General features: G+C 41.8%; 4 protein-coding genes across 5 annotated transcripts in view; 1 reads left to right on the plus strand and 3 right to left on the minus strand.

Annotated features, from left to right (window-relative positions):
• The window catches only part of far1 (fatty acyl CoA reductase 1), a 32,418-nt gene extending 23,876 nt beyond the window's left edge, over positions 1–8,542 (minus strand). The window contains exons 1-2 of one of the 2 annotated variants that reach the window (XM_080760922.1): positions 8,378–8,542; positions 869–996 (exon numbers count right to left, since the gene is read on the minus strand). In XM_080760922.1, the coding sequence (XP_080617048.1) occupies positions 869–940 (72 nt within the window). In that variant the 5' untranslated portion in view covers positions 941–996; positions 8,378–8,542. Of the gene's footprint in view, positions 1–623; positions 651–868; positions 997–8,377 lie in introns of those variants that run through there. The other variant, XM_080760923.1, reaches the window with a different exon arrangement.
• A 2,710-nt stretch (positions 8,543–11,252) lies between these two features.
• On the minus strand, positions 11,253–17,892 carry dkk3b (dickkopf WNT signaling pathway inhibitor 3b). Its single transcript, XM_080761814.1, has 7 exons — positions 17,570–17,892; positions 17,008–17,130; positions 16,688–16,768; positions 12,964–13,056; positions 12,632–12,776; positions 11,988–12,138; positions 11,253–11,663 (listed from the first exon to the last, which is right to left on the minus strand). Exons 1-7 carry the CDS (start codon positions 17,762–17,764, stop codon positions 11,606–11,608), a joined length of 846 nt encoding a protein of 281 aa, XP_080617940.1. The 5' UTR covers positions 17,765–17,892; the 3' UTR covers positions 11,253–11,605.
• Positions 17,893–19,108: 1,216 nt separating this feature from the next.
• poglut3 (protein O-glucosyltransferase 3) lies at positions 19,109–24,078 on the plus strand. The gene is made up of 6 exons (XM_080761323.1): positions 19,109–19,461; positions 19,865–20,062; positions 20,430–20,713; positions 21,234–21,438; positions 21,790–21,986; positions 22,489–24,078. The coding sequence occupies exons 1-6, from the start codon at positions 19,206–19,208 to the stop codon at positions 22,927–22,929; spliced, it is 1,581 nt and encodes a 526-aa protein (XP_080617449.1). The 5' UTR covers positions 19,109–19,205; the 3' UTR covers positions 22,930–24,078.
• Positions 24,079–25,735: 1,657 nt separating this feature from the next.
• On the minus strand, positions 25,736–26,871 carry rep15 (RAB15 effector protein; the record flags this gene model as incomplete). The annotated part of the gene is made up of 2 exons (XM_080762261.1): positions 25,736–26,321; positions 26,518–26,871. 2 exons carry the CDS (start codon positions 26,869–26,871, stop codon positions 25,779–25,781), a joined length of 897 nt encoding a protein of 298 aa, XP_080618387.1. The 3' UTR covers positions 25,736–25,778.
• Positions 26,872–27,479: the final 608 nt, after the last annotated feature.

The following is a 27,479-nucleotide window of genomic DNA, read 5'->3' on the forward strand; positions in this document are numbered from 1 at the left end:
TATTATGGAGAATCTCTGAATTCGAGAGTAACTCTGGGGGAGCCTGGGATCGAACTAGGAACCTTGCGGTTCCCATCTGGTCAGTCTACCCATGAGCCACTGCCGGGTCTGCCGGCCCTACATTCAAATCAGAACTAAACCAGTGGGACTTGGCGTTGATACAAACCAGATCTTCAACGAGTTTGGAAAGTTAGGCTGATGATGGCGAGGTCTTGGGATCATGTGACACCCAGAATAAATGTTTGGAAAACCATTTTACATTCCCCTCACATTCTGACAAGATTGTTGTAAAACAGCAGGTGCCGGGGTCTGTGTGGAGAGTAAAATCCTCAGTGTTCGAGTGCTCCAATTAAACCATATTTTTCATTGTGTGCAACCTGATCAATGCTAGCCTGGAAACCAGACAAATCTGGTGATGATAATTAATTAGTGATATTAGTCTGGCCATGCCAGGCTTGACCAATTCTAGATCCATATTGTAAAGTCAGATACTCAAAACTTTGACAGCGACTGCATTGCTTGTATACCAAATCAGATTTTTTTGCATCATTTCCAGTCACGTTCGTCTTCAGGCCTTATTGTGTGATAAATCATGTACTATTGACCGTAATACTGTACCGTACCTTGCCCATGAAGCCTGTCGCCCCTGTGATCAGTAATACTGTACCGTACCTTGCCCATGAAGCCTGTCGCCCCTGTGATCAGTAACACTGTACCGTACCTTGCCCATGAAGCCTGTCGCCCCTGTGATCAGTAATACTGTACCGTACCTTGCCCATGAAGCCTGTCGCCCCTGTGATCAGTAATACTGTACCGTACCTTGCCCATGAAGCCTGTCGCCCCTGTGATCAGTAATACTGTACCGTACCTTGCCCATGAAGCCTGTCGCCCCTGTGATCAGCACAGCCTTTCCCGCGTAGTATTCTGGGATGTTCACCATGGCGACGACGACGGTGCTAACCTAATGGACGAAATCCCTCTTCAACGCCACACCCCCTGCAGAGAAACACAGACAAGAGGGACGATTTAAAATGAGACAGAACACTTGCACTGAAATCGAGCGCAATGAAGAGGACATTTTTGTGTTAATGAAGTCTACGACCTTAGAAAAGTCAAGATTGCTGACTATATAACATTGGAATTGCATTGCAACATTAGAGACTTTAAGCAACGACTGTTGTCAGGACGGCTCCGCTAGGCGGAAGTAACGGAGCTGTGATGCAAGCAGCCGACGGCGACATTGGTTCCCATGTGTCAAACACCACGTCGCGCGTCAGCTAACTTGCCGATATTGCTTAATTCTTACATGCGCTGGACACGATCAGCAGTGGAAAGAGGAAGGTGCTGCATGGAGCAATCTGTGTTATTCTAAAAACCTTTTTAATAAACATGGTTAATATGATGATGGTGATGGAGCAATCGGACTGTAAATGTATGACAGTTATCATTTCAATAAACATGGTTATGACATGGCGTTGTAGACACTACGTGTAAGTGTAGCTTCTCCCGTGGTAGAAAGGGCTGCGACGGCAAGCAGGTTTATGTCTCGAGCACTGATCCATAGGTATATTTAGAAATACAAATGTTTTTGTCTGAATGCAGTCTTATCTTTTAGGCGTTGGCTAAAATTCTTATCTAGTAGCTGGCTTAAGGTGTTTGAGTTAGAGCCACTTAAGCCGATATGTGTGCTGCTATCAGCACACATATCAGATAAGTGGTACAATCATCAACTGAAATACTTTCATCTCTCCTACCAATAAAATCATTTTGTCCAATATTTATTCCAAACCAGCAGTCACTAAAGGCCCATGGGACGACATTACGCAGGTGACCGGTACTGCTGTTGGGGGACAGAGTGTCTCAGATTGGACAGAGTGTTTCTGACTACGTGGCTTCCGTGTGCGGTTAGGTTTATAGGGACAGGGTTAGTAATGCGCCACGGAATAGCGGGTTTCGGAATGCCGGGGTGTAACCCTGCCGTTGTCCGATAGCCTTGGCCCCAACACTGCTCTATCTTAATGTTTTTCATACACCGGCAGAACACAGATGTAAAATATGCATACATAACTTGAATTCTGTAAGCATGGTTAGGACTGTTAAGGAAAGTAGTAATAAGAAACAGGATTACTTCTGCACTATTACACAGTACACTATGTTGTGTAGGCTAGTGAATGCACTGATCCGTCTCTGCCTGGGAGGTTTGGGAGGTTTACTGCATTGATGGAGAACTGCTGCAGTGTTCAGGCTAGAATGAATGCTTGCAATCACAAATTCCAAAATGCCCTGTGTTCTCCCGCAGTCAAATAAATCCTACTGTAATTAATTTACAACAATAAACCTTCTAGATGAGACCATTTTTACATCACCACAGCTGCAGACCAATAAATCCAGGCTAAAAACCAAGCTACTTAGCTAGGCTATATTGATCAAACAAATCAAACTGAAAATATGTTCATGACAACTTCATGGATTAAAGCAACATAAAATATCACAAATGAAAGAATGTGTTTCCTAAACAATTAACACAATTACAGTACGTAGAAAGTAATGTTTTAGTGATATTGTTCCATGCTATTCTACATACTGAAAAAAAAGAACCAGGCTTACACTGTGTAGTTACTTGAAAGCCCCCAAAAAATCTGATAGGATCACACTGTGATTACAGTATGTTGTTCTCAAGCCAGAGGCGTCCCCTGGGATTTAGGAATACTGCCAGTGCTCAAGTGTTTCAGTTAAACCGGTTATTCAGCTTTACGTACATGCAGGCAGACCAGCATGTTACCAGCACTGTTCAACTCCAAAGTTTGAATACAAGTATCTATATTCAAACACACCAAGTGCCCCACAGTACGTACATTTGGGCCAAAGTGAATTGAGTTCCAATCATGGGCAGTTTTGAGTTTGTACAGAAGAAAAATAATGATACTGTAGATTACCCTTCTCGTTGAATTAGGGCTAGGCAATTTAGGTCTATGAATTCTCCAACACATATAGTACTGACAACATCAACTTAATTATTATAATAATAAAGTGGCAATATAGAGACAATACAGAGAAACAAAGGTAATGACAGTCAACACAGAGGACAAAACCATTGCCACTTGAGCGAGTCGAGGACTTCAAGTACCTCGGAGCCTGGACTGTCTCGACTGAACAGGATGTGAAGGTTCGGAGTGGCGCACAAGTTGGAAAGCCTTGCACGGGACATTGAGGAGAGTGTGAAAATCAGATATGGAAGAAGACCTTAAAGAGGCGGCTGTTCATAGCTACTGAGGAGTCAGTACTGCTGTATGGGGCCAGAGACATGGGCCCTTACAATACAACAGGAAAAAGCCCTGGATGGAGTCTACACAAGAATGCTACGAATGGCACTAGGTTTCACATGGACGGACCGCATCAGAAATGTGGACCTACCACAGGTCACGGACAAAGTCAGAGAGAGAAGGTTGAGGCTGGCAGGGCACTGCGTCAGGCACCCAGAACTTGAGACAAGTAAATTGACCCTATGGGGGCCAACCCAGGGCAAAGCCAGGAGGGGAAAAAAGCGTACGACCTATATATAGATGTGCTGCAGCGCGACAGCTTGGCCGACAACGCTGAAGAGCTCAAGAACCTGATGTTGGATAGGAAATTGTGGAGGGCAGCGATCCAGGAATCCCGAGTTGGTGTTGGCTAGCTAGACCTCACTCTCACAGCAACAACTATATATTTAATTCTATTAGGATATTTATTATACTAGATTCAAGAAATACAGTATATTGTAGACAAATACTAAAAACTGAGGACTACAGAAAAAAGCAATGATGAAACAACTAGACACTGTAGACACTTTTTGATTCACGCTTTGATTCAGTATTGGGGTTTCTCATTAACTTCTGATTAAAATGTCATCTATAGCTAGGCCATGGGGATGAAATTGAACTTGGATGCTAAAAGCCCCCACCGGTGGTTGGCAGTTTCCCAAAATTCCCAACCACCATGGTTGGTAGTCACCTAATCACCTAAAACTGGAGTATGCGTAATTGCGTAAACTCCAGACCAGTGATAAGAAACTCACCGATCACCCCCTGCAGCACTGTATTTACTAACCACTGTCAGCTCGTTCACCCTCCGGAGGGAGGCGGGGCACTCCTAAACCACCGTTTAGGTGTGGTACTATGAGCGCCTAGTATCAAAACCAGTTTAGGTGAAAACGTTCCCACCGAAAAGGCGAGTAACTTATCACCTAAAACTGAAGTATGCGCGAGTTTCATGTTCATATTATCAATATATAATTATTGGGTAAAATAAAGAAAATACATTTAACAACTTCCCAGTGCACATTTATTTTAATGCCATTGCCAATGTTTTTCTTACATTTTAGGCAGTAGCATTAAAGTACTGCATAAAACGTAAGAAAACATTTTTAGCCTCACTGTGAAAATATTTAATAGTGAATATTCAAAAATAGTTAACATTGGCCCAAGAAAAGACATTATGTAAACTACATTGTACCATAATTATGACCATTTACCTCATTTGGATATTTTAGCCAATGAATCTCTGAATACAATGAACCACAATAAGTTCACTATAAGTTAATCTAGAACCACTATTACGAGCTCACACTCTCAATGGCCTTCACCATCTTCATCATCTGTTTTCCTCATTCCCTTTAGCTGCCTCATCTTTGCCTTCATCTTCGTGTGTCATGCGTTGCAGCAGCGGTCCTCACCTCCTTCACACTTGTGAAGGAGGTGCATTTACAGTATTTGGCTGCAGGCCTTCAATGTACTACAGCTGGTGATGTCAAGCAAATTAACTGGCGCCGCTGCCTGGGCGGAACCACCCGGGCATGCATGACAGACCCTCCTTCAGCAAGTTCCCACCTGAATTTTGTGACGCATCTGGCCCAAGCATGTGGCTCCTTCTGATCTGCAGCCTTGGCTTCCACATGATCCAGAGGTAAGCAAGCATATGTGGTAAATGGTGCATTTATATAGCGCCTTTATCCAACACCAATGTGTTTGTAAGGGTGTCTACTAACATATCCCACATTGGTTTCTATTCAACCACCCTAGGGGAATATTTAACAGCTGGGGTACCATCAACAACCAATTCGGCCATAGCCACTGACCTCATCACATTTGTGATGATGGCTAAGGCCGTTTTTAGCCCAAGGAGTGTTTTTCGTGCAAAACTAATGCCTGGAATGAAACAGAATCATAAAAAACCCTAGTTTGACATGTCACATGCTATTTAAAGCATAATGAAATTTAGAAAATGTTGCCTTGTATATATATTGATGATACCCCAACTTTCAGCAGCTGGTTGAATAGAAACAAATGTGGGATATGTTAGTAGACACCTTTACAAACACATTAGTGAAGAAAATTCTTGGTAAGAAATGTATTCCCAGATTTGACATTATTCTGATAATATTCCCTGACTAATGCCTGCTAAGCCTAGAGGATATTTTAATAATAAAATGTCATAAGAAACAACATTACTGTGTTTCATATAGTATATATATATATATATTAGTCGTAGTTTCTGTAACAAGGAATTGTTTTACGGGGTGAGGTTGTTAGCCCCACCGCCCCCAGGCCCAACCCCCAACCTGGAGGGCCAGGTCCTAAAGTATTCTATTCCAAACACAAGAAATCTCGTGTTTCGAGCTTTAGCCCAGTGTGCCAAACACAAGAAACACAAGATTTGATTAAAAACATCGCTTTTCTCCAAGCGATGTGCACGCAGACGCGGGCACACTTATTTATTATTTCATTTTTCCCTGGCACCTGCGCAACATTGCCCCATCGAGGGCTAGCATGGATTGCGATGGACCCCTGCACCTGGAAAGAGTTAACAAGGGAGGCCAAAAACAACCTGGCAGAGAACTGTGACCTCAGAACTGAAGATGGGGCAAGGCACAACATGCTGCACAGGATAGGACCAGATGGAAGCAGATAGTCAAAGCCTTATTTTCCACTGGGAACAAACTTAACAAAGAGGATTAAGTAAGTAATATAGTCCACAGTGGTTTCCATAGCTGAATTTACTCAAGGTATGCAGTCAGCTGGTCAGTCTCAAACAGGAACCATATTATGCAGTGTGATATTACATACAATAATAACTGCCAGTGTCTGCCTGTATGTGGAAAAAGAAAAGTTTCTCACTTCACAAAAGGAAGGTTGCAAACAGAACAGAGCAAAGGCCTAAAAAACATCTGAAAAACATGTTTATATAAATGTATATATTGTTAGTATTGCCCATCTTGGCATCTTACCATCTTGGAGCCATTATAAACTATTGTGGTTGTGGCATTGTTCCAGTGATACCTACCTACAGTATATAGCTCTGAAAAGGATGATGCACCTGTTTGCACTTTTCAGGCATCCAGTCTCATTCAAGACTTAAGTGAATTCTAAAAATAGTTTCTGGAGCTTTTTCCATCCTTCACACGTGCCATTTGTGAATTTCTGAACTAGGGCAGTTTATTTATGTGCAATATAGAAGTGGGACAGAGTGAAACAGGTAAAAGCAATAACTTCTTCTGTTCTGTGGTCACTAGTAGTGACAGATTATTCGGCAAACACTAGTTGATGGAAGACTACACAAACTTTCATTAAAACGAGGAGTTTTCAGAATATCTGCAGTTTATTCACTGAAGCGAGTACCAGGCTGGCATTCGACCAGTCATCTGAGCTGTCCCTGAAAGCTGATCCACAGCCAAGGAGGGTAAAAAAAAAACCTTTATATATGCATGGTAACAAATGGAGGTTAACCGCAGTCTGCACCGCACACACATTAAAATCAATGGAAAGGGCACTTGCACTCGTGCTGTCCGCTAAAAGGTTTGTTTCTAATGGATGAGACTTTTCTTGATCTGGCATAAATACCCTCAGAGGAACCATTCGGATCAAGAACAAAGAACTTAAATACTGGCAAACGGACTGCATTGATACTTAAATGTTTTAGGCTCCTAATGTGTAGGGAATTCTCCTAATTTAGACATATACCTATTCGGGCGTATTTAATCACAACAGATCATTCTGTATCTGGCACTTAAAAACTATATATACAAATATACAGTATATACAAATTCAATGCAAACACCTGATGCAAAAACTACCACGACATGTAGAGATTGTAGATAAGATGATTTGTCAATTTGTCAAATTTGATGCCAATCAGACCTTCCCATTTTCAAAGCATAACATTTTAAAAAGCAACAAAAGCCACCAACAGGATGAGAACAATCTAAACCCATCTGTCTTGAGAGAGATGAGAAGGACGGATGTTTCTCAATCTCGAAAGATTTAAACTGTCACGACAAACTATGACCTCCCCCGGGCCATGCATTCAGTAAGCACTGTATGGAGCAACATTAGAGAGCACATCTGTCTCACTTCTCTAAACAGTTCGAGCCGAGGTGGTACAGACAGCCTCGGACAACACTGTGCACTGCCAGTAGGAATGCAAAGGATCCCGTGATAGTCATTACACACAGATGTTGTTCTGATTCTGCATCGTTAGTTACCAGTTACCACAACAGCCATCATGACCGTTACTTACTGTTCGTTTGCAGTCTAGCACACGTAAAACTCATATCAATACACTTCGCCACAAAAGTTAGGCTTCACTAAAAGCAAGTATATGAAACGCCACAGTGATTTATACTTTGTGCTAGTTGCGACCCGGAGTGTCACTGTCAGTGTCAGCAACATGTGAGCTTGCATGTCTGCTATATTCGGTACCAGCCACGGAGCGCAACCATCAGACTTAAAGTTATACACATCACATCATGGTAGGAACTAAGAAATAAGACCATTCATCACAACAACAGGTGATGAACCGTTGAATTTTAGCTCGCACTGAACAGATATGATTATGCTACGAATGGTTGAAGCGAAGCACAGATCGGAGCTGCATTCCCATTCGTGCGTACCTCGTTTTGACGCGACCCCATCATCAAGCAAGCAGTGTGTGTGAACCAACATTTGCAGTCGCTTCCTCGGTGGCCTTGAACCAGACCCCGGCCCAAACCCCGAAGACCCACGTTTTGATTATAGTTCGACTACAGATCTTATCAAATTAATGTTAATCAAGAATAATGTAATGGAACGTTACGTTATGACCAGTGCGTTTTGTTTAGGCAACCCCTCCCTCTTCTTCTTCCTCTCTTGCTCTGCGCATCTCTTTCAGCAATGAAATACATGCTGCCACACGTTGGCTTTCCCAACCGAGACTACTACCACTACTACTGCTCCCACGTTCATTTCATCCCAATCATCCTTTAGCCATTTAACAGATCAAATAAATATATACATATGATATACCGCAAGTCAAGATTACGCCGCGTCGGTGTGGTTGGACGGTGGTGGCCCCACGTACGTACCTGAAATATCGATCGAAGAGATGTCTTTTTCCGGCTCTGTTAACTTGTGATTTCCCGGACGGACGGACGACGGTGCAGCTGTGAGTGAACCGCAACGGTCGGCCACAGTTTGAGGAAATACGCTGTTTGGCTGCGCGGCGCGCGGAGTGTACTGTGTGTGTGGACTGTGGTGTGTGGAGCCGAGCCCACAGTGGAAAGTAGACACGAGAGAACAGGAAGGAAACCGTGTTGCCAGGTTTTGCGAGAGGGAGAAACGAGCGAACCAGGTCTATGGAAACCAATCTGAGAACCCATCGGCAAATAAACAAGAAACAGCGCACTATTTTCCTTTGCATTTGCAAAAAGAACACCTTTCAATTATATTCAAGTAAACAACTAATAATAATCTTGAAGAAAAACACTTTAACAACAGAAATTTTGTATGGGTTAACTTGGGGGTCCCTAGCATGAAATATTTTCAGATGGGGGTCGTTGTTCTGAAAGGGGTAGGGACTGCGACGCTCTATAGTGGGCAGGTGGTTAGAAAGTGTAGCTCTGTTTCGGGTTTCCACCACATTTTGTGTGCAGTCAGTGGGTGCATAGTCTGTCTTCCCTTGGGAGCAGGGTCTGTCTGTACATATACACCAAGAACTCAGATCTCCACACAGTTGGTATGATCCACTATGCATAAGTTGTATGTTTTCTTCTGTTCCAGGCTTTATAGATAAAGTTTGAGATTGCTAATGTATGGTTATCAAATGCATATTTAACTAAAACACCTATACATACATGTACTTTGTCAAAGAGTGTTTTTCTTAAATCATGCTAAAAAGGCCACAATAGAAAATGGATTTCATCCTCAACCTCACCAAGTTCACAATAGCCACATAGTCTTTGATCTAATTCTGTTCCAGTGTACCGTCCTGTTCCAACATGCAGTGGCAATATTCCCGAGCGGAACTGTGTAGACAGAGATTGACAGAGATCATACACAACATATTTTTCACATTCATACACAGTTTTAAACTGGCAATATGTATGTAGTTTAGGTTTATCATTGATTTCTTCCAACCATTTAACTCTATATATTGTCATGGCCAATTCCTTGAATATCCCCACATGCACCTTCTGTAGTTTAGTACATGGCTTGGTTGGATGCTTGATTCTGATTGGTCAATCGCTGAATTCAACGGTGTGTTATTTCTTGATAACAGACCGTTCCGGTCTATAACAGACCGCTGCCTAATCAAACCCTCTGAGCACCAAGCCTGGGACCGAGGCTACTGAGCACCGCAGCTGCGCCTCACTTGATTTACTGCAGTTTCCAACATGACAGCCATGTAAACACACACACACACACACACACACGGTGACACACAATGTCATTTACAGCTCTCAAAAATGTTTGAGCTAGCAGTACCGGGAAATTGATTCTATTTGATCAACTCGCTTCCTTGTTTTCCGACAGTGCTCCAGCCCTGCAGCTGGGCAGACGCAGCCAGCGTGAATACTTTTTCTGTTATGTTTTGGATAAATGTATTAATTAATGTTAGGTAATTCCATTTTGCTTTGGTTTTTGTTTTTGGTTCTCTTATGTTATGTCAGGTAGCTTTATTTTTGTTTTCGTATAATAATAAGTCTGATGGGTTTTCCCAACTACAGTTAGTTAGTAGTTACTATACTAACCTTTGGAAAATGTTACCCCAAATAAGTAACTACACTTTAGAAACAAGCAACACAGTAGTACACTTGTTTAGATTAGAAACAAGCCTCCAAAAGCTTTGGAGAAAAACAAGCCCAAAGTAGCTTACAACCAACCCGACATGGCAACGTTGGAAGGAAACATGAAGGGTGGTCCCCTCTGGTCCCATCAGATCATAATGAAAACTGCGTGACGTCAGCAAGTAGAGAGAGTTGGGAGAGTCTGTTATGTCGCCGTACAACGGTGTCGAGCACAATATATATATATATATATATATATATATATATATATATATATATATATATATATATATATATATATATATCACTGTCTCAGATAGCCTATAGATCTGTTTTTTTATAGAAAATAATTATGTTCAAGATGACCTTTTTTTCTTTATTTTGCACTAGGCTACATCAATGGTGGTGGTGTGTTTATCTGTGTGTGAGAGAGTGAGATACAAGATTGACCTTTATTGATCCATGGAGGGAAATGCAGGTGTCCTGTCCTCATAGTTCATACTGCAGCAAAGTTGAAACACAGGAAATGCTGTGGGTAGCATAGCATGAGGGAGTATGAAAGCACCTCTAGCCTACGTGTGTGTGTGTGTGTGTGTGTGTGTGTGTGTGTGTGTGTGTGTGTGTGTGTGTGTGTGTGTGTGTGTGTGTGTGTGTGTGTCGTTGTCTGTCTCAGTGCCCGTGGCTCTGTCTGGCTCTGTCTGAGTTCAATAATTACTTTTCTATTATTTGTCATTAAATGACTGGCTTCCATGAATTCAAGGAATACATTTAACTCCTGTGTTAACTGTGCATAGCTGAGTTTTATAGGTTTTATATTCATGAGGCATTCATAATTAAATCCTGTGTGTGTGTGTGTGTGTGTGTGTGTGTGTGTGTGTGTGTGTGTGTGTTGAGTTAAAACTCGTTGTTTCCTTACCTGTCATTTGGAGTGGAATTGGGGTTTGACTTAACAGTGTGTGCGTGTGTGTGTGTGTGTGTGTGTGTGTGTGTGTGTGTGTGTGTGTGTGTGTGTGTGTGTGTGTGTGTGTGTGTGTGTGTGCGTGCGTGCGTGTGTGTGTGTGTGTGTGTGTGTGTGTGTGTGTGTGTGGTTGGGCGCTGCATGTGTGTGCCTACTGCTCAATGTTGATGTTTCATCTATTCTAGTAAAAAGAGAAAAAAACACAATGCTGCCATCTAGTGTTCCAAGCTACCCTGTAGGGGGAAAAAAATCCATGTTTCAAAGTTTATTCATATTAAAAATATTACACACCTTTTAGTTTTAACAGTGCTCTTATTGGTCCTTAGTCAATAAAACTAAGAACATGTCTTTCATTTCCATTCAGTTATATCATAAAAAATGTGCTATCTAAAACATGTTAGTAAGGCACAAATACTACAGTAGTGCAACAAGTGAGTCCTGTCAACACCTTGCATTTTCAGTTACTGGAGCAGTCTTTGATTGTTTGAATAACTGAAGTCAACAAGCATCACTTCTGGACAGGGTTATGCAGTTTAAAATAATACCAGCTTTGCTCTTCGATAGATCAGTCATTCATCTCCTCCAGGGACTTTCTCAGCCAGCACCTTCCCACAAAGAGATTCACGTCTAAAATAAATTAGAAAGAGATTTTGGGGAAAACAAAACAATATTAACACAATGTTCATTTAAAGTACAACAATGATGCTCTCAGTTTAACATGAACACTAACATCCCTACTCTGGGGACGAACACCACAAGCTCACTACTATGCACTGTGAGCTTGCAGATCGGCTTTTTTTTGGCGTAGTGGGAAACACCAGTGGCTCTGAATAGAGTATAAAAATGCAATTCATTATATAGGGTGCACTCCACCGTTGCCTCAAAAAAGTTATATTCTATTGAATTCTTTCACTCCACTGAGCATGTCTTTGATGCCATTGTTGTCCTCACCCGTGGGGTTTGCACTGGAGGCCAGGGGCACAGGGACAGTGGTCACGGGGTCCCTCTTGGTCCCAGGCCAGCATGTCCATCAGCAGGTTGGGGTGGCTCGCACAGGACTGCCCCTGCTCCGGTCGGGGGTTACACACTGGAAATAATAGCTCTGCAGAAACAGAGAGCGAGAGAGCAAAAATGACAGAGGTGTGTGTGAGGGGAGACAGGGAACAAACAGTAGGCACTGGCAGGGCAGACAACTGAGACAAGTTTAACTTTCCACTTCCTTCAGAAAAAAGGTTACAAAGTATTCTTCGGATCAGAGATTCTGGTTTCTGTATCATCACATATTCATTGAGGTATTAACTACTGGGATTTACTTTTTAATGCTACAGTCACAAAATGTCTTGTGCAAAACTCTGTCTCACGGTGGCGCTATAACAGGCCGATTTGAAAAACAACTCTGCCTTGGCCTACTGGGAGTGTGCGTGCAAAGTGTACCGCCTATCGGTCCAGCGGTGCGTGTAGCATGTGGTGCAAAACGAGGCCCTCCAGCAAACTTTGAAAGCCAAGTCAATAGGTACAGAATCCAAAAAATGTGGCAGCATACCGTGAGTCGTAGCTAAACATGTCCATGACCACTGGAGGCTACTCAAACTCACCTCGTTGGAAGGCACAGCAGAGGCCAGCACTGCAGTCACTCTGGAACTGACAAATAGTTCCTTCTGTCCCCCTGGTGGCATTAACTGAACACTGGCCCCACACACACATATCACCTGCACAGCACTCTTCATCCTTAGTGCAGGGCTGAATGAGGACACACATGCACACAGACACACAAAAGCACTGTATTAATGCACTCACAATGAATTGTAGACACAAAATCTATTTCATGGCCCACTTTGTTAATACCAAGTTTATGTAAAATTATAACCCTCTACCTCTCTACTGCCTGCCACGTGGACTTTAATGAATCATACGATTGTTTACGCACCATATCCGTTGGTATGCAGGGAAGACATCTGGAGTTCTCAATCTCATACAGGCAGTATCTCATATCACCGCAGTCTTCATCAACCATGCACTCCTGGTGTGAGGTTTAACAGTAGTGTTATAAAAACAAAAGAACATAGAATTAATACGATTAGAGAAGGCATCGGGGCTTTTCAAAGTAGTAGGCTCCATCAGAAAAATATAATTTAGTAAACAAACCCATAGTCAGTGTTGACAAAAGGAATAGCTCTGATATTCATTTACAAAGATTAGCTAGATTAGCTGCTACAGTATATCAAAACTGATCTGATGCTATGTCCAGACGAGGACGTATTCTGCGTTACCCGGCTAAGTATTTAGCCGATCTGCCCTTTCTGTCACACGGAGGGGGACTTAACCGGCTAATTTTGAAACCACCTTCCAGAGTGGGAGTCTGACTCTCTAGAGGGCTGTATTTTGCGTGTCTTTAAAGTACCAGGTCTTATTACCTAACTTGAGTAAACTAAAGACCTGGAGGCGTGATCAATGCTCTTTGGCCACTCAGAATAGCCAAATGGCATTGATCACGCCTTGGTACTTAAGACACACAAAATACAGCCCAGGGTGTGAAACCCATTTGAGAAAATGTGATTTGGGATTCAGTCTTAGTTTTATTCGCAGACAGAGGAAACAGCATGTGCCAAAATGAGGCCAATGAATCCAACTACTCTTTTTATCTTTCTGTCTCACTCCTCCCTCAGGGGAGTCAGTGTGGAAATCAAGCCAAGTCACTGAAACAGCAGGCGCTGCAGAGTTGACTGGACTCTGGCAACTTTAAAAACTACATCAAAAGCACGAAAACTAGCCTTATCGTGGAAAACGATAGGCAAACCCAGTATTGCTCAGTGGTTATGTGGAGTTATCATTGTGTCTTCCTCTGGAAAGAATCACGTATACTTTGAAGAATAAACAGAAGATGTTTGATAAGATATGGGGAAGGTTTATCCAATATATTACGGTTAATGATTTATCTTATTTAATGGTGGAAACTGAAATTGTCTAATTGTATTCTCTGCAGCTGTTTGGTCTTGTTTGTTGATTGACTCCGTTGTTGTTGCCATTCAAGTGCCATTCTTTTATTATACTGTACTTATATATGTATGTACTGTATGTTATTGTTTTGTTTTTTGTTTGTTTTTCATTTTAAATAATTGTATGGTATTGTCTGTATTATGTATTGTCTGTTTGTCAAAAAAAAAGAAGAAATGCAATAAATATATTGTTAAAAAAAGAGCACGAAAACTATTTCCATTTTGCGACACATTCACAACATCAGGGCAATCCTCAAACCATGGGTCTTCAATGTTTTTCAGGCCAAGGACCCATTCAATTCAATTTAAAGGAGCTTCATATTGGCATGAGAAAACATACATTTACATTGCCAAAGCAAGTGTCAGAATATAATAAAAACTGTTTACAATGAGGAAAGTAAGTATATACAGTTGGAGGGGGTACAGTATTGTGTAAACAGAGCTATGTAGCAGTGTCACATTGCGTCGTCATACATGTTATATATTTGCTGTCACTTTGGGACAAATAGCAGTATTTTCTCTCAAAACAATTTAAATGGTATACAAAAAAGGTAATTTACGATGTGCAGGTATTCTGCCAATGTATATTATTTTTATAGTGCTAGATATCATTCCATTTTGCTTTGGTTTTGGGTTGTCTCTTTCCTGTATGTCTTTTTGTTTTCTTATAATCTAGTTAAATCCAATGGGTTTTCCATCTGGCATGTTGTGCTTGCCTTTGTGCAGAGTCTTTGGACCAGCTGACTAAGGGGGCATCCCTGTAGGTTTTCTCTATGGTTGCGGGCTATGTTATTAGGTGGTTATATATTTTAAGTGCCATCTTCTTTACTTTGATAATGAAAGGGTAACGTCCTAATTCTGCCGTGCAAGCATTGTTTGTTAATTTCCGTTGGGTGTGGAGGATAGATTTGCAGAGTTCTGCTTGCAGGTCCTCGGTTTGGTGTTTTGTCCCAAATCTAGCAGATTTTTATTGGAATTTGGGATGTCTAGCTTAACGTTCCTTTTGATGGCATAGAAAACCATTCTTGCCTTTTCTCTCTCACAGGGAAAGTGCAGACAGACACTGAACCAAGATCTACTACATTTCTTAACAATTTATGTCACTAAGCTTGAGCTAGGATGCATCACCTATTTACTTCCATATAATAATGAGACAGTCCTCGTAATGCTTGCTATAAGATGTTTGAGGGGCGCCACAAACATTAAATCCCTTTAACAATAAAGATAATTTTTTAATGGGTTTTTTTTACACAGTTTGTTTTACATCATCATTACATCACCTAATCAATGAGAGTGCCCCTCACTTCACACAGGTGTGACCCAGGCACCCACGTACATGGACACAACGTACACACATCCATGCCAGTGCAGTTGTGCACATGTTCACACATGTATATCGTATATGTGTGAACATCTACAGTGTAAAAAACCTTGTCTAGACATGATTTGGACTGCGTGCCTGGCATCGGTCCTCAGTATAACTCCCCTCCCAGCCATACACAATTAAATTCTCAGTATTCATTTAACTCAAGAGTGGAAAAATATACCCCCTTTTGGTCCATTTTGAGGATTTGATTGTGTACCGTTCTAATTAACCCGCGACAACTGCCTTTTGTCAACTTATTTTGTTCAGTGGAAATAATTTGGGAAATATTGTGTGCATCTTCAGCATTGTTACTGTGACAAGCGATGATCATTGATCTGATAACAAGAGACCACTGGGGCAGACAGATATACTGCAGAGACTAAACACAGTGTGGACCACAGTGGTAGTCTGCAATTGTCTTGATACATCCCATATGGCTACAGCTGCTATTAGTCTCACTATAGCCCTGTAGTCGCTTAGTTATTTTCATTTTCTCTTCATAAACACATCTTCCAAAAATTCCTAAATTGAATAAACTTTCCATCACCTAGCAGGCAGCACACAAACTGAAGTAAGTGTAATTTCTCCAAAGAGTTTGTGGGAGATCCTTTTTTAGTTTAGAGTCCTTTAGTCATTACAGCAGAGTATATTTCCCTGACTGGCTTGCCAGCTTGCTTACTAGTCTCGCTGGCATTTTGTTTCCAGCGGCATGCTCTCTAAATGTAACCACATTCTGTAAGGTTGCCAGAGAAAGAAAGACGAAAGAGGAAAAAAAGAAAAAGTATTACCGTATAAACTGCACGATGGTAAAACAGGCAGTAAAGTAACACAGGAATAATGACCTAAATCCGTTCTGGTCTCCTGCTGGCTAAAACTATGAAAAGTATATTGTATGTAGTGTACGCTAGTTATAGGGATGACCTCATTCTTTTATAAAATGTGGTGAGACCACAGTTCATGAAATGATTCCATCGTTTTTGTTTCTATACTTGCAAAGCTAAGGAATTCTTGGGGTTTATATGTTTAGAAGTTACAGCAATGTGAAATGTACATAATATGGCTGAACCTACAATAGGTCAGCTATTGAATTGGAGAAAAAAACCATAAATATAAAAGATAATGGTGAGGACTCCTGTGAACCCAACAGGAGTCTATCTGTTAGATGTGGTTTAACAGCATTGTGAACATACTGTTTCTTCATCTCTTCAGTCAATATGGTCCATAAACAGAGTGAACATTTAATCTTTAATCTTTTCAGAAATGCACTATTGTAAATAAAAAATACTTACATGATTCACAGTATTCCATTGGTCACTGATCTCCGTATGGATGTGTGAAAGATGAATATCTCCTGTTTTGTTGTCAAATTGCTAGAAGCGAGACACAGGAGACATGCCTGACTTCAGAAAAATATATAGGAAACCGAAGGAAAGCTATACCATGAAACTAAATACTAAACTCAATATAGAATGTCAACCTATAGGTGTCTCAAGTTGTCTACACAGGAAGTTTTTAAAAGATATCTTGTTGAAGATCAGAGGAAAAGTAGGGCTATTACATATTTTAAGATGCATTTTCAGTCTGAGTCAGTTGAGTGGATCATACCAACCTTGTCAGTTCTGTCTAGGACCTGAACATTTCTGTCTCCATCGCTGATGCTCTTGGTGTGGTTGTTGTGGTAGTTAGGAATGAAGTCCAGTGAATGTAGAGATTTGGCACTCTCCGCAGCTATCTGGTGCATACATGGTGGAGTAAACCAGGATATCAGAAAGTTTTTGGAAAACGTGATAAATTAATAATAAATCTCATGCCGATTATAGCCCATAGAGTATATATACTCTAAGTTATAGCCTAGGACTGTAAAGGTATTTTTAATAGACCTGAAAAAGGCTGAAACAGTTTGTGATAATGTGCCTGGCTCAATATATCCTCAATATATCCAACATAAAGGGAGTGAAAGAACGAGCTATGCACAACCAGCTACCAACAATAATATAGACTGGGCCAGAACGCAAAGCATGTATAAAACAGATGCCGTTTCCCTCCCCGTGGATTTGATCCTATAGCATCCTGTGTGGCTTTTTACGAATATTTCCTAATGCTTTGTGCAACATGAATACATTAATACGATACAAAATGAGGCATTAAATAATCTAAAAGAAATGGCATACCTGGTCAACCGCCTCGTCCAATATTTGCTGCGTGTCTTCCATCAGCATTTCCACCTCTCGGAACATTTCATTCAGACTGACCGTGCCTCGTTCCAGTGCGTCTTCGAGGGAATCCGCCAAGCCACCGGTCACTAACAAACACAAAAAAGACCCCACTGACAGCATCGTCCACGCAGCGGTGCCGGGACCAGACATTCTTATATTTATATTCCTTCTTGTGCGGATGTTGTGGAGTCAGTGGACAAACTAAAGTTCACTTAATACTGGGAGTGGATGGAGGAGGTATAGCCTAAGTGACGTGACGGCGGGGCACGGCAGGATGTGTTTTATTTGGAAAGTCTGGAGGAGCTCAAGACTCAAGAGCCTGGTAATATGGAGGAGTGTGAGAGAGTTAGAGAGTTAGAGAGAGAGAGAGAGAGAGAGAGAGAGAGAGAGAGAGAGAGAGAGAGAGAGAGAGAGAGAGAGAGAGAGAGAGAAGGGGGCCCGGGGCAGACAGGCAGATAGATAACAGCTGGAATGGAGCGGAGGAGATGGAGAGGATGATGAGAGAGAGACAGAGAGAGAGAGAGAGAGAGAGAGAGAGAGAGAGAGAGAGAGAGAGAGAGAGAGAGAGAGAGTTTAGCAGTTTAGCTGTCGGAAAAGTGAAAAGGACAAGTTATTTCCCAACTTTTTATAGGAAAGAAAGAAAATAACAACAATATGACTGCCCTTAGTTCTATCTTCTGGTCCATAGCCAGCCCCATAGCCATAATGCAATGGTAGGGCTATGGTATGGACCAGTCCAGAGATAATTAAGCCTGCCCTACATTTTAACCACACTGTAAATTCAATACAATTATAAAGAATAAAGATACAGGGAAAACATGGTAATTTCACACAAAGCTCCAAACAAAGAACATCATGATGAATGAATGATGCATTGCATTGCAAAGTGAAAAAGACTGACTGACTGCACTCACTGAGTCACTGCAGATTATTGGACACTGTGTGCCGCGGAAGGATGGTTAGTTGGTTACATTTACATGTTCCCACCAACAGATGGCGCCCTTTCCCCATCATTTGACAGCTCGTAAGGTCGCGCTGTGCCGACAATAATCATAGAGCTATGCTATGGCAATAAATAAATGAATAAATAAATAAATAAATAAATAAATAAATAAATAAATAAATAAATAAATAAATAAATAAATAAATAAATAAATAAATAATGCATTCCAAAGGCAGATAAAGACTCGCTACGCGACGCTAGAAAAGAAACTCAGCCAGCCAGGCCTATTATAAACAGGCCTACCGGTATATAACCTATACAGTCAGCATATACAGTATACTATTACAAATCACTACAAAGAAAGATGTGCCTCTCTTTTCAACTTCCTCTCTTTGCGTAGACCGAGCAGACCGGAAACCTCGAAGACGTACGACTCGGCCTATGATTGGTGGGACTTGACCGTACGTCACACGACTTGTTCCGTGTGTGCTGCGCTCATATTTGTGATTGTGAACATCATCTTCACTGAGCTCAACTGTCTTGGGCAACATGTCCGCGGAGAAGTTGCAGACATTTAGGCTACATTGATGAAAAGTTTGTTAATATTAACAATTTAACAGAGTAGACCACTTTTGGAAAGTCGTGAGCATGAGCAGGATGACTTGCAGAAGAACCGTGAACGTCTTCAAGCGTACCGAGAACTTGGTCTCTAGTAGTAGTAGGTTCATTATCTCGATTGTGTTAATTTTTTGGACAAACTTCCCGGTTAGTGAGAGTACAGATATCAGCCCAGAAAGATCTCTCGTCTGGGGTTCAGGTCTTGACCCCGGTGTAGTTTTACCTGTCCGCTTCTTCTTAATTCAGGCTGTCAACTCAAAAGGAGAAAACTTGACATTCTCTCCAGGTAATATATCCGACCTTATTCATGATCAGAAACAAACATTACATCATTGGACGGTGCCTATAATAACCCAATTATTTTCAAGTCCCCCTCCCCTTTTTTGTTCTTTTTGACAACTACAATCTTCAAAATGTCTTTTCCCTTTTAAGTTGTAATAAGGCAAAACATTGCATTCTAAAACAGTGCTTTATTTATCTTTCGGTTATTGATGAGCATAGACAATAACCCCAGAAATGTCATACATTTTATCTGTGTGACTGTGAAGTAGCCTAGCCTACTATGTTCATACACCAAAAAAAATATATAAAAAATAAATAAAAATAAATATGACCAGCCTGCATGTCTCGGCATATTTGAAGCAATACATGTAACATCTGCACAAAACACCTTGTTTGTTTGTTTGCAGGCAAGGACACTTTCAAAGTGAGGATAAGCTCCCTGGCCCACAAGGAACACATCCGTATCCATGTTCATCCACCTCTGGACAGAGGAGACGGCTCCTTCCTCGCAAGGTATCGACTGTATGGCAGTACAACGGCAGGGCTGAAGATTGAAATACTTCACCAAGACGTTGCTGTTGCCAAATCACCCTATATCCTTCAAGGTATATACTTTACTTTAAGCCAGTATAAATAATACAATCCAAGATATTTCAGCATGTACAGTGCAGTATTGTACGGTTTCTGAGGTTTGAGAAATTATTATATATATCATGATCTATTTTGTAAATTGATACTAATTTAAAGTGCGTCCTGTGCCTCTCAACTCATCACTTGGTGTTAAAAAGAGTCATAGGGGACTGGGTAGTCTTAAGCTTAATTTATATTTTATACATTTTATTATACAGTACGTACTGTATTTTATATCTTTACGCTACTTTCCTTCTACTGTCCACTATACCTTGCTTCTGAATCTGAAATGGCCACACTTTATAGATTGAACAAATACATTCTCCTTTTCTTACCCATTAGGTCCAGTCTACCATGAATACTGTGACTGTCCTGAGCCTGATGCTAACATCTGGGAGAGCATCATGCAGTGTCCTGCTGAGCAGCCTCAGATTCTGGAGGACTTCACTTCTTTTCCCGTGGTTGATCTGCAGCGACTCCGTCGCGAGCTTCCTCCCAGGTTTGCCAACAGAGGAGGCGTCATTCACTACGCCATCGTCGATAACCAAGTGTATCGACGCACGCTGGGGAAATACACAGACTTCAAGATGTTCTCTGATGAGATGTTGCTCTCCTTAACAAGAAAGGTAAGTGTGTGTGTGTGTGTGTGTGTGTGTGTGTGTGTGTGTGTGTGTGTGTGTGTGTGTGTGTGTGTATTTTGTGCATTTTCCAAGAATTTGACTCAACTGACTGACTGCATGTGCCATGATTGCCATCCATTAATTGCTGGGTGACATGCTGTATAAAGGTGAAAGTAAAGTGCATATCATTTCAGTACTAAATTAGGACTAAGTTAAACTAAGTAGCCTTGGTATGGACGGTAGCCAGGTTCACAATTTGATTTGCAACAAACCAAATCCATGAAACATTTCAGGGTGACATAAACCTTAAACGTAGTTTGACCAGATTCCCAAAGGGCCATATACTTTATGACTCTGCACTAAATAATCTACAAGCTCACAAACATGTACATGTGTTGTGTTGTCACCGGCCCCAGGCACTCTTACAGAGTCAGACTCAAATCTCCCTTTCTATAACAGGCCAGCCACTTGTGAAGTGATCTATTACATCCTGTTCACGGCGAGTTGATGTCATCTGATCTTAAAGGTGCGGTTGCCTGATGTGGAGTTTTATATCAATGTTGGAGACTGGCCATTAGAGACGAGGAAAACCGATGCTTTTCCGATCCTCTCGTGGTGTGGCTCCACAGACACGCGGGATATCATCCTCCCGACCTATGACGTCACTCACTCCACCCTGGAGGCTATGAGGGGTGTGACCAATGACCTGCTCTCTATCCAAGGAAACATGGGTAACTCACATAACACGTTAGTAATTCAGATGAATTGAATATGAAGGACCCTAATGGAAACAAGCCATAGTGCTTTCTTGGGGTATAAATTATTTTAGCAGACCTTGTATTGAACTATACTTTGCTGTGCTTTTTTCTAAAATATAAAATATTCAATCAATCAAATCTAACCCAATTTGCGATCTGTGGAGGTAAAGAATTGCCTTTTGCACCAACGTGTAAAGTCATGACATTGTTTCATTTAAACTGACAAATAATTCTAATCTCTTCTCTCCAGACATCTGGACAGGATTAATTGTTTCAGGATAAACGTAATACTTACAGTGTGACATTTGCATCTGCATCTCCTAGGACCTTCATGGCCCAACAAAACGGAGCAGGCTTTCTTCAGAGGCAGAGACAGCCGGCAGGAACGTCTTCACCTGGCCACGCTCTCCAAGGAGAACCCTGAGTTGTTGGACGCAGGAATAACAGGATGGTTCTTCTTCAGGGACAGAGAGAAGGAAATAGGGAAAGCGTCACTTGTTGGATTCTTTGATTTCTTCAAGGTAAGAGAAGAATTATTGTTCCATTGTCTGGCCCCCATTCCTCACCATGGCATGCTTTTGTGCTGTGGTGGGACAATGTACTCAAATATCACTACTGCAATTAGAAAATAGCCTGCATCCTACATCCTAAGGGCCGATTCATACTCTAGAGACTACAATTTGACGTCATTTGAGGTTCGGGGGGGGGGGGGGGGGGGGTACCGTCCTAAAGTCGGCTCTTCGGTGCTACTGAAAATTTCTGACGAGCCGAAATCATTTCGGCACTACAGCGCCGAAACAGCGGTAAAATAGGAGTATGAATCGGCCCTTAGACTCACTAAATTGAGAAGTCACCATCGGGGTCCTGGGATGCAATACTGTTTTCAGTACTGTACTCTAACAAGACCATCCCTATTTACATCACTGCTACAGTGATAGTACAGTACTTTGTGTATGTTCATTTTTAAATAATTTATTTAAATTAAAAAAACAAATGGTAATGCGTTTCTCTCCTACTTTCTAGTACAAGTACCAAGTGAATGTGGATGGAACAGTGGCAGCGTATCGTTTTCCTTACTTGATGCTGGGAAACAGTCTGGTCCTGAAGCAGAGCTCCCCGTACTATGAGCACTTTTACACACATCTGAAGGCAGGCGTCCATTACGTCGCTGTGGAGAGAAGCCTGTCTGACCTCCTCGAACAAATCAAATGGGCCAAAGCGAACGACGCGGAAGCACGGAGAATCGCAGAAGCGGGCCAGGCTGCTGCCAGAGAACTGCTGCAGCCGAACAGGTTGTATTGTTACTACTACAAAGTGCTGCGGATGTACTCCGAGCGACAGTTGGATCGGCCGACGCGACACCCAGACATGGAGCTCGTGTCTGAGACTGATGACACTGCTCATTGTGAATGTGAGCTTGATACTGGTAGAGATGAACCCACCATGAAGAAGGAAGAACTATGATGGACTTTGTTTGTAAGGTAAATGTGCGTTGGTAATGTACAAGTGTTGTCAACATCGGAACCCATGGTCATTGCACTTTCAATTATCCTGTCTTCTTTTAGATGTCATTTGACAACAGAGGTGGGATTTTGTTTAAAATTATGCCATTTTCTTTAAATCGAAAAGTGATTAACGAGGATAATGTTACATATAATGTGCCGTTGGCTGTCACTGATATCACTGAGCTTCTATTCCTGTAAATGTAGCCCAAGAAATCTCTTCTGCTCTGCTGTGAGAGAGTCATACTCTAGGATTTTCTGTTTGATTTGGCGACACCATGTGGTGACTGATGGATTGTGTGTCCCGACTGTCCTCACTGAAATTGAATGCTGCCCTCAGAACACATTCCAAGGCATATAAGTCACATCTGCGTCCTCAGCATATCTCAAGAACCGTTCATAGAATGTGTACTGTGTGCGGAGGACCCAAGAGGGTGCACTGTGTAAATTGTGAAGATAATCAGATTAGGGGTTCTCTAGAATGGCCCGGCCTGCTTTGAGTAGGCACACGTATCTCACGAACCGCACGATAAGCTCCAGAGCTGGCCCGCTCCGAACCGGCACGCCTTGCAAACTACGCCCATGCCCCTGGAATGAGCAATGTAGTCGAACCAAACACATGCACCCCTCTTTCCGGGGCCATGGGTTCGACGTACTAACAGACCAACAGGCATTTAGTCCGACACCCTACCAAAAACCCTAACCTCACAGGGAAGCCACATGCCACAGGTTAGTTTTAATCTGCCATGCATGTTGGGAGCCACATGTCGCGAGCTACGGTGTTGTCGGACTAATGCCTGTCAGACTGTTAGTATGTCTAACCAACGTCCAAGTGTTCCATTCCAGTTGATATGAATTGAGTATGAATAATGACTCAACTGTTATTAATTGTAATGCAGTATTATTTTTCTTTTATACCTATTTTAAAGTTGCCTTTGTTAAAGTTAAAGAATGTCTCTGTATGACCTTGTGAAGCACTGCTCTTCTGATAGTATTTTCTGAATACACTATTCCTTCATTCATTTCACTATAGCTATAACTATTTTGGTAGTGAATAATTCACTCACTTTAAACCAATACTATTTTTCTATTAAAAGGCCACTCATGTTTAGGTGAACGTTACTATTTAATGTAGAAATTGTGAAAGTTGCATGCTTGCTTGATTTTGTATTTCCACTGTAGGATGAACGTCTCTCAATGTAGTAACTAACTGTAGTATATCCCATTCTGACCGGGCACCCATTTTGGTGTTGGCATCATGTTATGCTTTAGCTATTGAAAAACAGCAGATCTACAAGCTCATAGCGCGCCACCGAGTGGCGCGCTACGAGCTTGTAGGTCTGCTATTTTTGAAAAATCGAAGAGCGACTGACATAGAAGACTTTTTTTTTTAATCTGATCTCGGGTCAGAATGAAAACTGTCAGGATGTAGAAGACATTTTTAGAATCTGATCTCAGGTCAGAATGGGTTAAAGTAACTAATTTGCCACTAATCCTCTTCAAAACGGCATGAACATTCTCAACTGCTGCAGAACATAATCCTCCACACCAACTATTATCCAATATCCATAAATATATTTTATTCATTTTATGTCATTGTCACAACCTGCAAATTGTAAAATAAATAGCCCACAAACTTGAAACTATGACACTGCAGGCTGTTCTGAATGTTATTAGGATTCCTCACCAACCGTATGTCTAACCAATGACTCGTCTAAACTAAGTATGCACCCCGTTTACTTGCAGCATATGCAAGTTTCCTTTACATAAAATACCTCGAGTACCTCAGTGGTTTGTGTGTTATTACAATCTTAAAATTAACAATATGGCTATATAAGACATGAACAATATGACTGTATAAGACATGAAAGATTATGGTTATATAAATTTTAGTTTGAATGGGTATATAATACTGAATCTGAGGTAATTTTACTTAGTGGGATGTGCACTAAAAACAAACCATACATTTTCCATGTCACATGGAAATGAGTGACCAACAATACATTATGTCTGCATAGTCAATCGTTATAAGTATTGGGCTGGAGGCTAAAATACTTGATTCAACCCTATATGATCCGGAGTTGATCAATGTTGGCATGGGGGCCAAAGGTTTGATCTCGTCTTGCTGTAAAATGTCCTCAGATTCTTCACATATTTACTTATTCAATAAAGGGATAGAGGGGGGGAACAATGTGCGTTTGATCTAATTTGAGTAACACATTGATGTGTTCTGGACAATGAGGGCCAATCAGAGGCAGGTAGGGATGTGGGACTACTGTGCCAGTGCCTTTCATATACAGTAGACCAGACCCATTGAACGTACTGTATGCCCTGATTATACTGTATAAGGCCAGTGGGGAATTTGGGGATCACCTAAAGTCAATGCACCACTCAAAAATAGAGAGTGGATGAATTTCACTACACGCACGCAGATGTAATACAGTACGTCATCTGGATTTCTAATCACACCGACTAGATGGCTCACAATCACTAGAGACTTGAAATTCAGCATTTCAAAATTCTCATTTCACAATTTAACTTTTTATTTTGGCAAACTGATTACTGTTTATTAACTGTTAATTTCATAGTTTTTTTTTTTTTTTACCATTACTGACTACTGTTGCCTATTGTTTTGCAAATGACTCATCACTACATTTTCCACCAACCGTCAATGGATATGCAGCTTTAATGTCCCAAGCATTATGTGCAGTTACTTCTTGATCTAGACTATACTGCATATTAGTACCATATGGTTATTTATTTAGCATTTTCTCTTAACAATTACACTACCGGCAATAAAACGTCACACGTCTAGCTGAACTTAATCAGCAACGTGAGTGGCTCCCCTTCCTTCTTGGTGAGGATAGACTGCAGCATGCCTGTGGGAGTGTGGAGGTACCTTGACCCTTTAAAGAAGTTCTCAATCAATCTCCGGTCAATTTTGTCACATTTCCCGATGGCAGCGTGGAAGTTGTTGCTGAGGACGCCGTAGATATTCGCCCCGTCATTCTTCTTGCCAAAGAACAAGAAGAGAGCGTAGCAGTCGCTGCCGATGGACGCACAGAAGTCCACAATCCTCTCGCACATGGTTCTGTGGCTGGACGCCAGCTGTGCCATATACAGTGTCTCCGAGCATGTCTCTGGGGGAAAGTCCTCGTCGCCCTCCTTGGTGTCTGTGAGGTGGAGCACCTGGACGGCTATCTGGATCCGGGGGTTCTTGCTGTTCTTCTCCAGGACGGCCCACACCCAGTCCACCCCCAGCAGGATGCGCTGCTGAGGAGTCATGGCCGTACAGTTGAAGACCTCCGTCAGGTTGAGTTTGAGGCTCTGAGAGATGTAGGTCATGAGGAAGATCTACCGGGGAGTACAAAACAATACAACTATAATAACCCTGTGGACATCAGTTATACGAGGATTCTTTTTTTTAATATAATTGTGATATTCTGTCATCTTTGTGAGTGCAGTAAAGTGTAAGACGTTTGGAAAGGTCTTATACTCTGACTTATGAATATGATGCAGTCTTAATACCAAACAGCACAGTGTTTTCTACCTGATCGAGCACCTCTGGGGCGGGGTGGAACTTGTCCTCTGGGTCCTTGAAGCCCAGGTACTCCTGGGTTCTGGAGGATGCCATGAAGACGCAGTCACTGAAGAGAGGGACGAGTTCATTGGGTTTGGTCGGAGGTGGCCGCCACAACGTGGAGAAGATGCTCGGTTGAGATGGGTCGGGAGAAAGTGGGACCGTGGCTGGGGCTGTGGCCGGGGCAGGAGAAGAGGGGCGGGAGGTGGAGCTGTTGAAGAGCCGGTTGAAACTAGAAGAGCTGCGTATGGAAGCGTTTAAAGAGGTGAGGAATTTGGGGCGCTGGAAGCGTGGAGCGGAGGGCTTGCTCTTGAACAGGCCCATGGTGTAGGTAGGGACAATTAGGGTCAGATGGCGGTCTCCCTAATACACTGTAAAAAAATATAAAGACAAATATTTATGCATGGTTTCTAAACTGTCAAATTGCATGAACACAGTGAGAGGCGCCTCACTTTAAACAAACATTGTACTCTAAAAACAAACATAAAAAAATCGATAGACTTGGCTGCCACATGCCATCAAGTGGGGTGCTTGTTTTTTTACATCATCAAAAGTCCCTAGACTTTGCTGCCATATGACATAATGTCCAATTTACGACATTTAAAATGCCCCCAGAAATACACCTTTGGTTTTGCATTTTCAAGAGCTGAATGAAAAAACCTGCCATTGTCATGATCATGGTTTTACTTAAATAGTGAATCTAAAACCAAACCACCACGCAGTTCAAGCTTAACCTTCTGTTGTGGACCAATTCTATACTAGTGGAGGCAAATGTTTTCCGACCATTTGATACAGGTTAACATGAACTATAAAGCCTTTGTGAAATCCTGAAATGAATTTGAAGTTCATAACATTTACTCACCAGAGTGGGTCTTGCTGTAGAAGCGTCTGCTCTCCTCTCCTGTAGTGATGTGAAGCTTAGTAGTTAGTCC

This window comes from Protomyctophum bolini (genome assembly GCF_963924005.1).
Source record: "Protomyctophum bolini genome assembly, chromosome: 4".
NCBI classification, from domain to species: domain Eukaryota; kingdom Metazoa; phylum Chordata; class Actinopteri; order Myctophiformes; family Myctophidae; genus Protomyctophum; species Protomyctophum bolini.